This window comes from Colias croceus, chromosome Z (assembly GCF_905220415.1).
Source record: "Colias croceus chromosome Z, ilColCroc2.1".
NCBI classification, from domain to species: domain Eukaryota; kingdom Metazoa; phylum Arthropoda; class Insecta; order Lepidoptera; family Pieridae; genus Colias; species Colias croceus.
Genome location: NC_059568.1, coordinates 14,504,787 through 14,520,125, shown reverse-complemented (window position 1 = coordinate 14,520,125; position 15,339 = coordinate 14,504,787). Strand labels below are relative to the sequence as shown.

Below are 15,339 nucleotides of genomic sequence, written 5' to 3'. Positions count from 1 at the left end.
TTCCTTTTGTTTTTAAATGCAATTAGCCTGTAACAATACCAAGTTTTCCGCACCTATTACTGTTGATAAGTATTTGAGAATTTTTATATAGGTACTTAGTTACATTCATTCATTTTTTTTCATATTTTTTTATTATATCCGTATACAATTATACAAAGCGTGTCATTAAAGTTTTTTTACTTCATTGACAATTAACAAAAAGTTTAAGTAATTACGTACTTAGATAATTTTTGTTGTTTATTAGCCTTTTTGTGATATAATATTTCAAATTATATATATTAATATTTATATAGATATTAATAATAAATATTAATATTTATAGTTACTTATTATTAATGAAAATACACAATCATATCTATTAGTATAGGTACTTATTAGCTTAGCTATGTTAAAATTGTTGTATACCTTAAATTGAATGCAAAGTTTAAGAACAAATTTTTTTTTGGTTTCACTTATATAGTTAGTTAAGTAGTTAAATCCTACTAATATTATAAATGCGAGGATGTGTGTGTTTGTTACTCTTTCACGCAAATACTACTGAATCGATTACAATGAAATTTAGCACACGTATAGAGGGTAACTTGGATTAACACATAAGATAGGTTTTATCCCGGAAATCCCACAGGAACTATGCGGGTTTTTCTTTGAAAACGCGGGCGAAGCCGCGGGCGGAGAGCTAGTATGCATATATTTATTAATTAAATGAAGGTTATTTATACTTACTTATTAATTCTTGTATTTTAAGTATTTTATTGCGCACTTAACGTTATATTTTTACATAAAAATACTTTATTGCTTTAAAAAATAACAAAAAATAGTGACATTCGCTCTGAAACGAATATAAATCAAGTTTTAGTACAAATCAGGTCACGTTTAAAATTTTGAAGGTCTTGACTTATTGGTATGCGTAAACACAATTATCTGAAGCTCCTGGGTTCCTTGATGAAGGATTAAAAAGTCAGTATGGAAAGTTTAAAGGCTTATGTTATGATTGCATCAAGAAACAACTACCTAGGTATTTGAACTATTAATATGCCTAGGAATCTCATTGTAGTTCCCAAAAACGATGGATATTCTAATTCCGTAGCGTATCTATTTGTTACTTGTATTTTCAGTTTTGTATAAATATTAAAGACACATACAGAACCTCAATCTGATTCGGATTAAAAGTTTTCTTTCAAATGAAAAATAAAATATACCGCCGAATTGAGAACCTGCTTCTTTTTTTTGAAGTCGGTTAACAAAATGCGGTACTGTTTCTTATACCTAGTTGGTAGTTAAAAAAATAACTTACCACATCATATCCGACTTCATAGTGAGATCCTCGTACATATATCACGGGGACAGCCCGACGTCGGCCGAGAATTTCACATGTACCTGTCAATAAATAATTCATTCATTCAATTGTACATAATGGTTACAATAGGTAATATATTTTATAAAAGCAGAAAGAGCGGCCTTATCACTATGCAGCCAGGCATCCACGGGGAGAAAGGCAAAGAAGCGAAATATGTTGGAAAACAAAATAACAAATATTTGTTTAAATATCAAAAATGTTAATACATAAACAGATTCAGATGTTTATACTTCGCATTAGGTGTATGTAAAGTTTATCCGGACTTTTATTTACGAGAAATCTGAACTATGTTATAGGTAAACTAAATTAAAAAAGAAAATCAATGTTGTTAAGGAGTAATATAATATTAACAAAATGAGATCTAAGCGGGTTGGAGATAGGTGATTTCTTAAATTTTTAGTTCACACTAAATTCAAAAAAATATTAATCGAAAAAAAAAAAACAAATATCGGTACTAGAATTAATATGCTTAGATAACTTTTTCGTAGAGAATAAAATATATATCTAAAGTATAAACACAACTAACTAACTAACTGCTTTATGAATAAAAAATCATGACTCACAAGTTATTATCAATTATTTGGCCCTACGATTTCCTTGTCGTTAAATTGACCAATTTGGAGGGAAAAAATTAGCGTGACGTTCGCGCCAATGAGCCAGCAAGCGACTGAGTACAGTTAAGCCATATGGCTTATGGTGAGCGGAACATAAGAGATGTAGGCGGTGTCGTCTCCATATTATGTATATCTCAATGATTGAATATTTGAATGTGGAAGAGTTAAGAGGAGGCTACCTAAATTGTATGTGAATTTGCATTAATATTCTGAAACAGTCACACATACAATCAAAATTGAACTTTAGTAAGTATATGATTTATTGGGTCTTTTTCTTTCCAAGTACAAGACAGTTACGTAAGGGTCAACTCACACCAAAAGAGCGTCGAAGCGCAGCGAAGCGGAGCGCAGTTTCCGTGTCATATGAATTTTAACTTTATTGTCATTACTATAAAACTTATTATCGCCTGAGAAACTCGAGCCTGCGGCGCGGAATTCCAGCGGCGCCGTGGGCATCCGCGCGACTCGTTCGAGTTTCTCATGCGATAATAAGTATTATAGTAATGAAAATAAAGTTAAAATTCATATGGCACTGAAACTGCGCTCCGCTTCGACGCTCTTTTGGTGTGAGTTGACCCTAATTGTAACATTTTCGCTCGATTCATTTTTACACGCTTTATATTAGCTTCACCTGTATGTTTGTATGTTTGTAACCGACTTCTTTGGGCGCGATTTTGACCCACTTTAAACGGCCAGATTTCGTTCAAACTTTGTAGATTTATTGAGGACCGATGACAATACACTAATTTGATAAAATTTTCTATTTTTTTGTTCGGTTTTCTATAAAAAGCGTGTTTTTTAGTTTTTTAAAACTATTATTATTTTTATTTATTCAAAAATTATACCTTTTTTAAGGATTATTGCATTTTTTTAAAGATTTACTTGGACTATATGACGTCTAAAATAAATGTTAACAGTAATAAAATACCGTTTACTATCCAATCCCAAGATATTTTTTCTCTAGATCAATTATTACTTTAGTTATAAACGGAATAAGAATTGAGACTTACGACATTTAGTTTCGAGCTCGAACAAAAAATTATTAAACAACGGATTAACGGAACACTGCAAGTTTTCATGAAAAAAAAGTAGGTAAATGTATCATTAATATTTATTGCCATTTCAATACAAAGTTTTCTAGTAAAAATAAAATATGAACACCTAACTCCTAAATAAAATTACATTATCAAAGGTCAATCAGCTAAGTCATATTGTACGAAATATCTGGCTACTAAACATATAAAAACATTTAATGGGGTAGCATATTCCTTTGATGATTCATTTTCTGGATTAAGGCGAGATCTGAAAACAAGAATATTAATGTTACTAAATGTTATTGAAGTCGTGAAATTATTAATGTGCAAAATTATGGTGTTCTGATTTGTTTCAATTTTTTTTTAATTTAGCAGAAAAATTATGTGATAAAAATACCGGAAGGAAGTTAGCGCGGAAAGTTTTTTTTTTATTATTATTAATATCTCAAAAAATTGCTCCTTAAATGCTCCATCAGAATCTGTAATTGCTCCACTTCTATAATTATTAGTTTATTTATAATTAATTTTAAAAAAAATCCAAATACTGAAAACTTGATTTCCCTATAGAATGAAAAATATTCACTTTTCATAAAAAATTTTTTTGCAAAAAAATTGCTCCCGATTTGCTCTATCAATTAACAAAAAAAATTATTTAATTTTGTTAATTTTTACAATAATTAACTGAAAAACTATGTTTGCATAGTAAACTACTGCGCTGTGACGTCATCAATTATTGTCGTTGCGACGCATAAGGGCCATATTTACATGTATCAGCACTGCAGCGATATGTATAGACCTTAATGTTTATGTTTTCTTATTTATATTATTCACTAGATTTCCGCCCGCGGCTTCGCCCGCGTTTTCATAGGAAAACCCGCATAGTTCCCGTTCCAGTGGGATTACCAGGATAAAACCTATCCTATGTGTCAATCCAAGTTACGGTCTATATGTGTGCTAAATTTCATTGTAATCGGTTCAGTAGTATTTGCGTGAATGAGTAACAAACACACACACATCCTCACAAACTTTCGCATTTATTATATTACTAGCGGTCCGCCCCGGCTTCGCCCGTGGTACATATTTCGCAATAAAAGGTAGCCTATGTTCTTTCTCAGGGTCTAAAGATTGTCTGTGCCAAATTTCATCAAAATCGGTATAGTAGTTTATGCGTGAAAACCATACATACATACATACAAACCTTTCCTCTTTATAATATTAGTATAGAAGTATAGATTAGTAGGATGATATTACTTAAAAGGTTATTAATTATTATCATGTAATTATTTGGTTCTGATCACAGATCACAGAAACTAAAGGGTTCTGATGATAAGAATAATAAGAAATAATTATAATTTTTGTTTTATTGAGTCTTCAAGTTAGGATTGCAGGTTCGAATGATAATAATTTTTGTATACCATCGTATATATTACATATAACATAATATGGAGACATTTCATCATGTCCACAACAATATCAAGGTTAGTAATAAATATTTCTACTATCAATTATCATCAAAGTATTAAATCGGTAATAAGTATTTTTATAATTGAATTTGAATTTCTGTTTACTATAAGAAAAATTAAGAGGCACTTTTTATTTTAGGGTGTGAAGGGATTCAGTCAAGGAGTTTTAAATTATTGAAGAGTGGTAATTATTTAGAAGTAGGGTTCGCGAAAAAATTGAGCCCTACTTTTATATAATCACCTGAAAATTTTTCACTAGAGTATAAATAATAAAATATGTGCTAATTATAAAGAATTTTATTTTTGACAAAAGGTTTTACATACAAGACATAACTGCGTTAAAAACAACCGACTTCAAACTTGCACTTGCAACATTTACAAATACAGACAAAAATGCTCATAAAATAAAATACTGGGCCTATCCTAATAAAATTTTTATGGGACCAATTCGACACCATCCCGCATCGAACAAAAAAAGAATCACGTAAATGATTTATTAAATAATTCACAAAACACGAAGATTGAATTTGATATTTTTGGTTTTATGACATTCAAATGCTTTATAAATATAAATTTATAAATATAAAGAATATAAACATTCGATCCCGAAATTATGCGGGTTCGAGTCCCGCCTCGTGATCGAATTTTTTCTATTCTTTATAAATTTATAAAACACGAAGATTTTAAAAATGTAACCAATGAACACAATCAATATTAGATTAATTGTAATGGTGTATAAAAAGTATTATATAAGTAAAGAATTAAAAAACCAAATGAGAAGAGACAGAGAACATTTTAGACTTCAAACTTTTGACAAACACATTACGAAGACAGGTGGCATAAAAAAGGCGCTAAAGTTTCTATCCGAGAAATCTAATTGGATACCCAATATAAAAGACCGATCTAGCAAAATAACTAAGAGACCCGACATTCTATCTACTGCCACTAAATTCTACGAAAATCTCTACTCTAGTAAAAACCAAATAAACCAAACTACTAAATTAAATAACATAGATAATGTACCAGATGTTTTAGTAGAAGAAATAAATAAGGCAATAGAATCACAGAAACTAGATAAAGCTCCAGGCCCTGACCACATCACTAATGAATTGCTGGCAAGTTGCAAGAACTATATTACACCCTTACTGAAGTATATCTTCGATGATATTATACAAACAGAGACAATTCCGACCCAGTGGACTACATCTACAATCATCCTACTGCATAAAAAAGGTGACAAGAGCGAAATTACCAACTACAGACCAATAAGCCTTATGTCGAACATTTATAAAGTTTTTGCAAAAATAATTCTAGGGCGAATAACCAAAACTTTAGACGCAAATCAGCCTAAAGAACAAGCTGGTTTTAGAGCAGGCTATTCAACATTAGACCATATACATGCTGTGAGACAAATCTTCGAAAAACATAAAGAATTTAATGTACCCTTTTACTGCTGTTTCATCGACTACAATAAGGCTTTCGATTCAGTCGAACACGAAAACATTTGGTTATCCCTAAAGAACCAAGGCGTCGAACACAAATATATTCGAATTATAAAGAATGTATACACTCAGGGCACAGCAAGAATAAAACTAGAAAAGGAGGGGAAAGAAATAAAAATAAATAGAGGTGTACGTCAAGGAGACCCTCTCTCACCTAAACTATTCACAGCCGTCTTGGAAGATGTCTTTCGAAAGCTTGAATGGAATCAGTACGGATTGAACATAAATGGAGAACAACTATCACACCTACGTTTTGCCGACGACATCATATTATTCGCTACCAAAAAAGAACATCTACAAAGCATGCTCACAGACTTAGAGAGAGAAAGCCGCAAGGTAGGTCTCACGATGAACACTTCTAAAACTAAAGCTATGACCAACGCTATCGAAGATACAATGATCATCAATGGCCAGCCAATCGAGTTTGTGAAAGAGTATACCTATCTAGGTCAACAAATATCAACTACTAATATAATGTCTAAGGAAATAGATACAAGGATAGGGAATGCATGGAAGTGCTACTGGGGTCTTAAGGAAATTATGAAGAACACGGAAACTAAGATGGCTGTTAAATCCAAGCTATACAATACCTGCATACTCCCAGTTCTAACCTACGGCTGCCAAACTTGGGCGCTCACTAAAGCACAAAATCGGAAACTGGCAACCTGCCAAACAGCAATGGAAAGGAGCATGATGAGCATAAGAAAATGTGACAGAATAAGTAACAGAACCATCAGAAAACGCACTAAAATTGAAGATGTAACAACTAGAATCAGAAAGCTTAAATGGAGATGGACTGGTCATACAATAAGAGGTATTAATAAGTGGAGCAAAGATATCATCTTTTGGTACCCAAGGAATAGGAAAAGGAAACGAGGTAGGCAGTTTCGAAGATGGGAGGATGAAATTAAGTCTATAGCTGGAAAAACATGGTCAAGGAAAGCACTTGACAGAATAGAGTGGAGGAAGATGGAGGAGGCCTTTGCCAGGATTGGGCAAACAGACCAAGTTGTTGGTGTCATTGACTCATCAGAGTCGTCAGATTAAGTGTTTAATATTATGTATCATATTTTGTGTCTGAATAAAGGCTTATATTATTATTATTATGTGTATCTCAATCCATAATACTCGGGTACCATCATAAGGAAGATACCCGGTCCTTTGGAAGGCTTACGTGGGGACACGTATCCAACACGCAGAGGCCCTTTAGAGAACTTTACTGTGTTGTGGGACACCAGCCGCAGCCTGCCCATGACTGCACTATAGAGATACAGTCCTAGGCAGTCCGCGGCCGATGTAGGACTATTTCGAGATATGGATAGCAAAATAAACTGGGCTATGGAATGGGATGTTAAATGGGCCGGTATTTGGGGACTATTGGAAGACTATGGCACCTGCCTTTCTACTAAAATATAGCAAAAAATTGTTGGCAGGTGGTGACTCGCCCTCTCACTGTATGGGCCCCCGAAACAAGTCGCTGCAATAGTGCGACAAGGGGGCAACATATTGTGAGCAGCTAAGGGTGGAGAGGCATCCCTGGACTTTAAACTACGATCACGCGCTCCCTGAGGGTCCAGCATCACGTGCCCACTCGCCACTTACGATTCGCATCCACCCTTCGAGCTAAAAGCTCTCGCGACTCCACTCTGGCCGGCCGGTTAAGGCAAGCCAGAGGTGGGGGTCCTGTCCTCGTCAGGCTTCACTCCAACCGGCCGGTGAAGGCAAGCCGGAGATGAAGACAGGGGCCTCCCCCGGGAGCACTCGGTTCCCGCGGGGTCGCTACTCCCCGACACCCCGCCACAAGGTGTCCTGCGGGTTGACTGATTGCACGGGTGGAATATCTACTGTCACGTAGACAATAGATATTCCAACCGTGGGCGATGGGGTCGTCACATCCCTACGCATTATTATTATTATTATAAAAAGTATTATGTCCTATGGAATTCTACTATGGGGCAGGGCAGCAGATATAGAAACTATATTTATCTTACAGAAAAGAGCCATTCGCTCTATATATAATTTACGTGCTCGGGACTCGCTAAGAGATCTCTTTAAGAATACTGGTATCCTTACTGTACCATCACATAATATTTTGCATGTACACAAAAACGCCGACTTACACACAAGAGTAGGAGATAAACACTGTTATGGCACAAGGAACAGAAATAAAATTGAAATGCCATTTTACCGGTTAGCCAAAGTTAAAAATTCATTTATGGGTCTAGTTATACGCTTTTACAACAGAATTCCACATTTTATTAAAGAGTTTGGTAGTGCTAAATTCAGGTAAAACTCATGTAAAAAATATATTAGTTCAGAGAGCCTATTATAGCATTAAGGAATATATGGAAGATGAAAATGATATATTATGAAGTTAGATATAAGTTACAGATTATGTAATATTGACATGATTTTAAAAGAGCAACTATTTAATATGATTAATTACCATAAAATGACATTAATAAGTTTTATGCTGGGAATAATAATATTATTATTTAATACTTATACTTACCTTATGTTGCTATTAATTATACTCTAAGAATATCTAGGCGCCATATTTTAATTATTGAGTTTTCATCTAGCAAAATTTCAAGGAACAGATATTATTATGTACCTATTTAAATCATTCTTATTATAGGTATTCTTATAAACATTTCCCTACCCATCCCTAAACTCGTACGTTTATTCGTATTATTAAAACTTCAAGTAATTATCAATTAATTTGTGTTTCAGTCGTTTGTTTCATCTTTCGGTGTCAAGTTGCTATCGTTTGCGTTAGCGGGAACTACCTATGCGGGTTTTCCTTTGAAAACGCGGGCGAAGCCGCGGGCGGAAATCTAGTGAATAATATAAATAAGAAAACATAAACATTAAGGTCTATACATATCGCTGCAGTGCTGATACATGTAAATATGGCCCTTATGCGTCGCAACGACAATAATTGATGACGTCACAGCGCAGTAGTTTACTATGCAAACATAGTTTTTCAGTTAATTATTGTAAAAATTATCAAAATTAAATAATTTTTTTTGTAATTGATAGAGCAAATCGGGAGCAATTTTTTTGCAAAAAAATTTTTTATGAAAAGTGAATATTTTTCATTCTATAGGGAAATCAAGTTTTCAGTATTTGGATTTTTTTAAAAATTAATTATAAATAAACTAATAATTATAGAAGTGGAGCAATTACTGATTCTGATGGAGCATTGAAGGAGCAATTTTTTTGCAAAAAAATTTTTTATGAAAAGTGAATATTTTTCATTCTATAGGGAAATCAAGTTTTCAGTATTTGGATTTTTTTTAAATTAATTATAAATAAACTAATAATTATAGAAGTGGAGCAATTACTGATTCTGATGGAGCATTGAAGGAGCAATTTTTTTGCAAAAAAATTTTTTATGAAAAGTGAATATTTTTCATTCTATAGGGAAATCAAGTTTTCAGTATTTGGATTTTTTTTTAAATTAATTATAAATAAACTAATAATTATAGAAGTGGAGCAATTACTGATTCTGATGGAGCATTTAAGGAGCAATTTTTTTGAAAAAAATTTTTTTATGAAAAGTGAATATTTTTCATTCTATAGGGAAATCAAGTTTTCAGTATTTGGATTTTTTTTTTAAATTAATTATAAATAAACTAATAATTATAGAAGTGGAGCAATTACTGATTCTGATGGAGCATTTAAGGAGCAATTTTTTTGCAAAAAAATTTTTTATGAAAAGTGTATATTTTTCATTCTATAGGGAAATCAAGTTTTCAGTATTTGGATTTTTTTTTAAATTAATTATAAATAAACTAACAATTATAGAAGTGGAGCAATTACAGATTCTGATGGAGCATTTAAGGAGCAATTTTTTGAGATATTAATAATAATAAAAAAAAAACTTTCCGCGCTAACTTCCTTCCGGTGATAAAAATTAACATCTAAATAAATGTTTCAATCTCTGTGCTCAAAATATCTTAGTTAATCTATATTTACTTGAAAAAGCTGAAGAGTGTTTGTTTTAACACTCTAATCTCAGAAAGTACTGGTCCGATTTGAAAAATTATTTTGGTGTTAGATAGCCCATTTGCCGAGAAAGGCAATAGGTTATATATCGCACAGCTTGTTTCATATAAATTGTACTTCTTTTTTATTTTTAAGTAAGCTCACTATAATTTTAGTTGCTCAAAGAGTGAACAATAGTGTAATTTATATCTTAGGTTAGTCAATTTCTCTATAAAAGCATAATACCTTATTTCAGCACATTTTCTTGCTAAATTTCTCAATATGCTCACTGTGTCTGAGAGCATTGGTTGTCTTGTGCAAGCGAGTATTGCATATATCCATTGGCCTTAAATAAAAATATTTCATTTACATATTGTATACCAAATATCAATTAAAATATAATACGGATAAAGAATAATTCAAGATCATAATTTAGTGGCAATAAATGTAAATTCTCCTTTTAGTTGTTGTATAAACTAATTCATAGTCAAAATGATTGAAAACAAATTTGTTTACTAATTTTAACGAAGTATTTATTGTATTTCTTCCATTTCGCTACATTTACTCATCTTTTAGAAAAAATTTCACCTCCAACATAATGTTTCGCTATTTAGATGTGATACTATTCATTATAAAATCATAAACTCACAATACTAAATAGTGATACAGGTGAAGAAAGAAGAAAATGTCTCAAGAGTAAATAATATCCACATTCATCTCCAGTAAGTTATTTATGGACATTCATTTACCTGTTTTATAAGGGATAGTTTCCCCAGGTTTAATTTTATTTAAAGATTCAATTAATATCTCCAATCCATTATCTAGAATAGTATGATTTAGACCAAGAATACATGTTAATGTAGGTTCCCGAGTTTCAAAAAATTCTCTCCATTCCTCACTATTGGTATGGTCCAATGCAATGCTTGTAACATCCTTTGCCCATTGTGCCTTCTTTGCTAACAAGCGTGAGATATACATGCGACTTTCTGAAAAATCCGCAACTTGTACATTTTGCCATTCTATAGTTGGTTTTAAATTATCTGGTGCTTTCATGGGAGGGACCTGTAACAGCAAATGAGTAATTCTGAACCAGGAGTAAATGCTTAGAACTTTATTTTATGTTTTTTTTTAGACCACATCTCAGCTTAACATCAGGCGAGATTGTGGTCAAGCGCTTCCCTATAACCAATAAAAAAAAATAACAGTATTGTTACCTGTTCGACAAAGCACGACTGATTCCGGGAAAATTTTGAGCAGTCTATGTTACACCTGGTGACTGTGGCATGGTTTCGTCTCTCATTCATTACCTTTAATAGGTACTCTTCACCTGTTGTCGGTATTTCTTTAAGTTCAACATTTTTAGAAATTTGAAAGCAAGGAGATCTCAATGAATCTTCTTGTTCATCAGTTTTATGTTTAGCTGACATTTTAGGATTGAATTTAGGATAGGAGGATAGGTAAGTAGAGGTACCTAAGTATTTAGGTTTGTAATAAACAATTAGCAGCTAACACATACAAATTGCACCAATAGTATTTAGTGATCAAATTTGTTTATAAACACAACTATAACTAATATTCAAATCAAATCATTCTTGAAATTTGAATTTAATAATCCAAAATTAAAAACACAAAATATGAACACTCTGTCAACACCACGCGGTCAACACAGTCTGTCAGTGTCATCACAGAGCAAGTACAAAATATTGTCTGTTGATTGTCTGTCATCTGTGTCAGTCTGTGGTCAGGTGGTTAACCTGGGTTAACCTATTTTTAAATTTTCTCCTATTGCCACCTATTGCCGATTACGATGAGATTTTTATATTTTATGATGACGTGACTTAATGCGGTAGACGCTTGATTTTTTTTTGTGTGTTATGCTGAAAGATAGGCTAATTCAGTATGGTAACATTTAATAACGTTAGATTATTGAGTGGAATAAAACAAGTAATAACTGCGTTAAAAACAACCGACTTCAAACTTGCACTTGCAAAATTCACAAATACCTACAGACAAAAATGCTCATAAAATAAAAACTACTGGGCCTATCCGAATAAAATTTTTATGGGACCATGTTGCGGGGTGCAGTACATTATTTGAATTGCGTCACGTAACTGCTAATGATATTGTTACAGCATTTAAGACACTTAATTTAAAAAATACTTGTGATCTTTGGGGAATGTCCGTAAATTTAGTTAATAATATAATAGAAAATATTGCAAACAATTTAGCTTTCATATTTAATAGGTGTTGTGACTATGGTACATTTCCTAATTTACTAAAGTTTAGTAAAGTTATACCTCTATTTAAAAAAGGTGATCAAGAAGACTGTAACAACTATAGACCTACTAGCGGTCCGCCCCGGCTTCGCCCGTGGTACATATTAACGTTTTCTCTACATAAGAACCATCCTCGTACTTCAAGGAATATAATAAAAAAAGAATTATCGAAATCGGTTCAGCCGTTCTCGAGTTATGGAATTACAACGAAAAGTGGCATTGATTTTTATATATTAGATCTCGATTTTACCAACATTAAGTAAAGTTTTCGAAAAGTTAATATTAAACCAATTGACTAGTCACTTTGCTTCTAATAATTTGCTGCACACCAAACAGTTTGGTTTCACAAAGGGGCGCTCAACCACAGATGCTGGAGTTGCACTACTAACACATATATATAAGGCATGGGAAATCTCAAAAAATGCTTTGGGGATATTTTGTGACCTCTCCAAGGCATTTGACTGCGTTGAACATTGTACTTTATTGCGTAAACTTAATCACTATGGGATTAAAGGACAAGCTCAGAACCTCATAGCCTCATACCTTCATGATAGGATACAAACTGTAGTTGTTAATGGAGAACGTTCTAGCGGTGCGTCAATTAACATTGGTGTTCCACAAGGATCTATTTTAGGACCCTTCTTGTTCTTGGTATATATCAATGATCTACCTTATTATTTACAGGATAGGTGTGAAATAGTTCTGTTTGCAGATGATACCTCATTAATATTCAATGTGGATAGGCATGACCCAAATGTTGACGAAGTGAACAGTACTCTTTTACACATATCCGACTGGTTTACTGCTAATAATTTATTATTAAATGCCAAAAAAACAACTTGTGTTGAATTTTTACTACCTAACGTTAAAAAGTTGAGCAGAAATATTACCTTGAACGGGGAGGTATTACACCCTACAGAATCGACTGTATTTCTTGGGTTAACATTGGACGAGAAACTACAGTGGGGAGCCCATGTCAACACCGCTGCAGGTAAGCTCAGTTCAGCAGCATATGCAGTCCGAAAGGTAAGGCATCTCACCGATGAAGATACAGCTAGATTGGTTTATTTCAGCTACTTTCATAGTATTATGTCCTATGGAATTCTACTATGGGGCAGGGCAGCAGATATAGAAACTATATTTATCTTACAGAAAAGAGCCATTCGCTCTATATATAATTTACGTGCTCGGGACTCACTAAGAGATCTCTTTAAGAATACTGGTATACTTACTCTACCATCACAGTATATATTTAATAATATTTTGCATGTACACAAAAACGCCGACTTAAACACAAGAGTAGGAGATAGACACTGTTATGGCACAAGGAACAGAAATAGAATTGAAATGCCATTTTTCCGATTAGCTAAAGTTAAAAATTCATTTATGGGTCAAGGTATACGCTTTTACAATAGAATTCCTCATAATATTAGAGAGTTTAGTAGTTCTAAATTTAAAACTTATATAAAAAATGTACTAGTTCAGAGAGCGTACTACAGTATTCAGGAATATATGGACGATAAAAACCCATGGAGGGTTGTCGCGTAAAAACCACAGGACAGTTCTTTGTATATTATGATATATTATGTATTTAGATATAAGTTACATATTATGTAATATCGACATGATTTTAAAAGAGCAACTATGGAGTTTCTTGCCGATTCTTCTCCATAGATCACTGCTTTCCGAATCGGTGGTAAATGTTAAAATAATTATGTAATGACGATTCGAAAGTGCTACTAAATAGTAGTCTAATTGAATAAATGAATGTTTGAGTTTGAGTTTGTTTGAGTTTGAGTTATGGGACCAATTCGACACCATCCCGCATCGAACAAAAAAAGAATGACGTAAATCGGTTCAGAAACCTCGGAGTAATCGGTGTACATACATAAAAAATAAAGAAAATACCGGCCGAATTGATAACCTCCTCCTTTTTTTTGAAGTCGGTTAAAAATGTTTTCAAATGCCATTAAATAAATTTACGGAAACAAAAAATAACACCGCCTTGCAAAGGTCGTTGACAATTCGCACATGCAGGATTTAATTATCATTTTTAAATTAGGTATTTACTCAAAAATAAAATAAAACCAAAAATCAAACACAAAAATGTTACCTACTTGATGTTGAGCATCAAGTAACATTTTCCAGTTTCCACACTAGATCGAAACTTAAAAGATAACATGAACTTTGCATATCTTGCTTATTGTTTAGGTATGGTTTTACACACTAATTACAATATTTAACATTAGGAGAGTTGTTTTTAACTAAATAACAAATCAAGTAGGTACTAATTAATACACTTAGGGCTGATTTTTCAATCCTTGGTTAAAACTTATCCGTCCAATAACTTATTAAGGATCAGTGTACAATGCAATAATTCCGAGCGCGGGGACCGAATCGAGAATTTCCGAAAAATTCAAACCTTTCCTCTTTGTTTTATTAGTATACCTACTTAGATATTATGTGTGATATTATGCGTATTAAAAAATAGATAGGGTCACGGACCACGGTAAAATTAAATATTCTTCACATATCTACTGTAATTATTACGATTGGGATAAAGAAGACCACTGTTTGACTTCATCTGATTTATTTAAAAATTTTGTTTTTGTTATGGCTTTTTTTAATTTGATATTAAATATTTGCCAAAAAATATAAACGAAGAAAGTGAGTATTGCTCTAAATCGGAAAAGAATTATTTTAGACATTGGATACATCATACAAGAGATAATGTTATATTTTCTTATACTCTCTTTTAATAATATATTGTTTTTCAAATATTTTCCATTCCAAGCTTATAAAATCTGTGTCATTGCAGAATTTCTTTGTCGGCGATCGATTGAACTTCGATGTTATTATTGAATGAAGGGTAAAATTTGAATATTTAATTATAGACTGGTCAAATCAATCAATTTTATGGAAACAGGTTTTTTATAATGTAGTCGTAGCATGCGCATCACTTGATAACGGGTTTTCACAATATTAAATAACTAAATAATAATTAATATTAAAGACAAATTTTATTTAAATAAGTTGGTTAAATAAAAGTTATTTTGTGTTAAAATTATTTTATACGAGTTACTTAATTATCGATCAAATATAT

At 32.5% G+C, this 15,339-nt stretch overlaps 2 protein-coding genes across 5 annotated transcripts in view; both read right to left on the bottom strand.

The window, feature by feature from the left end:
- LOC123705561 overlaps nucleotides 1-15,339 on the bottom strand; it is a 61,757-nt gene that overhangs the window by 7,477 nt on the left and 38,941 nt on the right. For all 4 annotated transcript variants that reach the window (XM_045654400.1, XM_045654401.1, XM_045654397.1 and 1 more), the window contains one exon: nucleotides 1,295-1,377. In XM_045654400.1, the coding sequence (XP_045510356.1) occupies nucleotides 1,295-1,377 (83 nt within the window). The remainder of the gene's footprint in view (nucleotides 1-1,294; nucleotides 1,378-15,339) is intronic.
- On the bottom strand, nucleotides 3,069-11,634 carry LOC123705562 (gem-associated protein 2-like). The gene is made up of 4 exons (XM_045654402.1): nucleotides 11,175-11,634; nucleotides 10,710-11,022; nucleotides 10,207-10,306; nucleotides 3,069-3,273 (listed from the first exon to the last, which is right to left on the bottom strand). Exons 1-4 carry the CDS (start codon nucleotides 11,385-11,387, stop codon nucleotides 3,165-3,167), a joined length of 735 nt encoding a protein of 244 aa, XP_045510358.1. The 5' UTR covers nucleotides 11,388-11,634; the 3' UTR covers nucleotides 3,069-3,164.

Coding starts and splice junctions, on each gene's coding strand:
- LOC123705562 (XM_045654402.1), bottom strand. CDS start 11,387: ATGTCAGCTAAACATAAAACTGATGAACAAGAAGATTCATTGAGATCT. Junction 10,307..10,709: donor AACTATCCCTTATAAAACAG/GTAAATGAATGT, acceptor TTTTTATTTAAG/GCCAATGGATATATGCAATA. Junction 3,274..10,206: donor AGAAAATGTGCTGAAATAAG/GTATTATGCTTT, acceptor TCTTGTTTTCAG/ATCTCGCCTTAATCCAGAAA.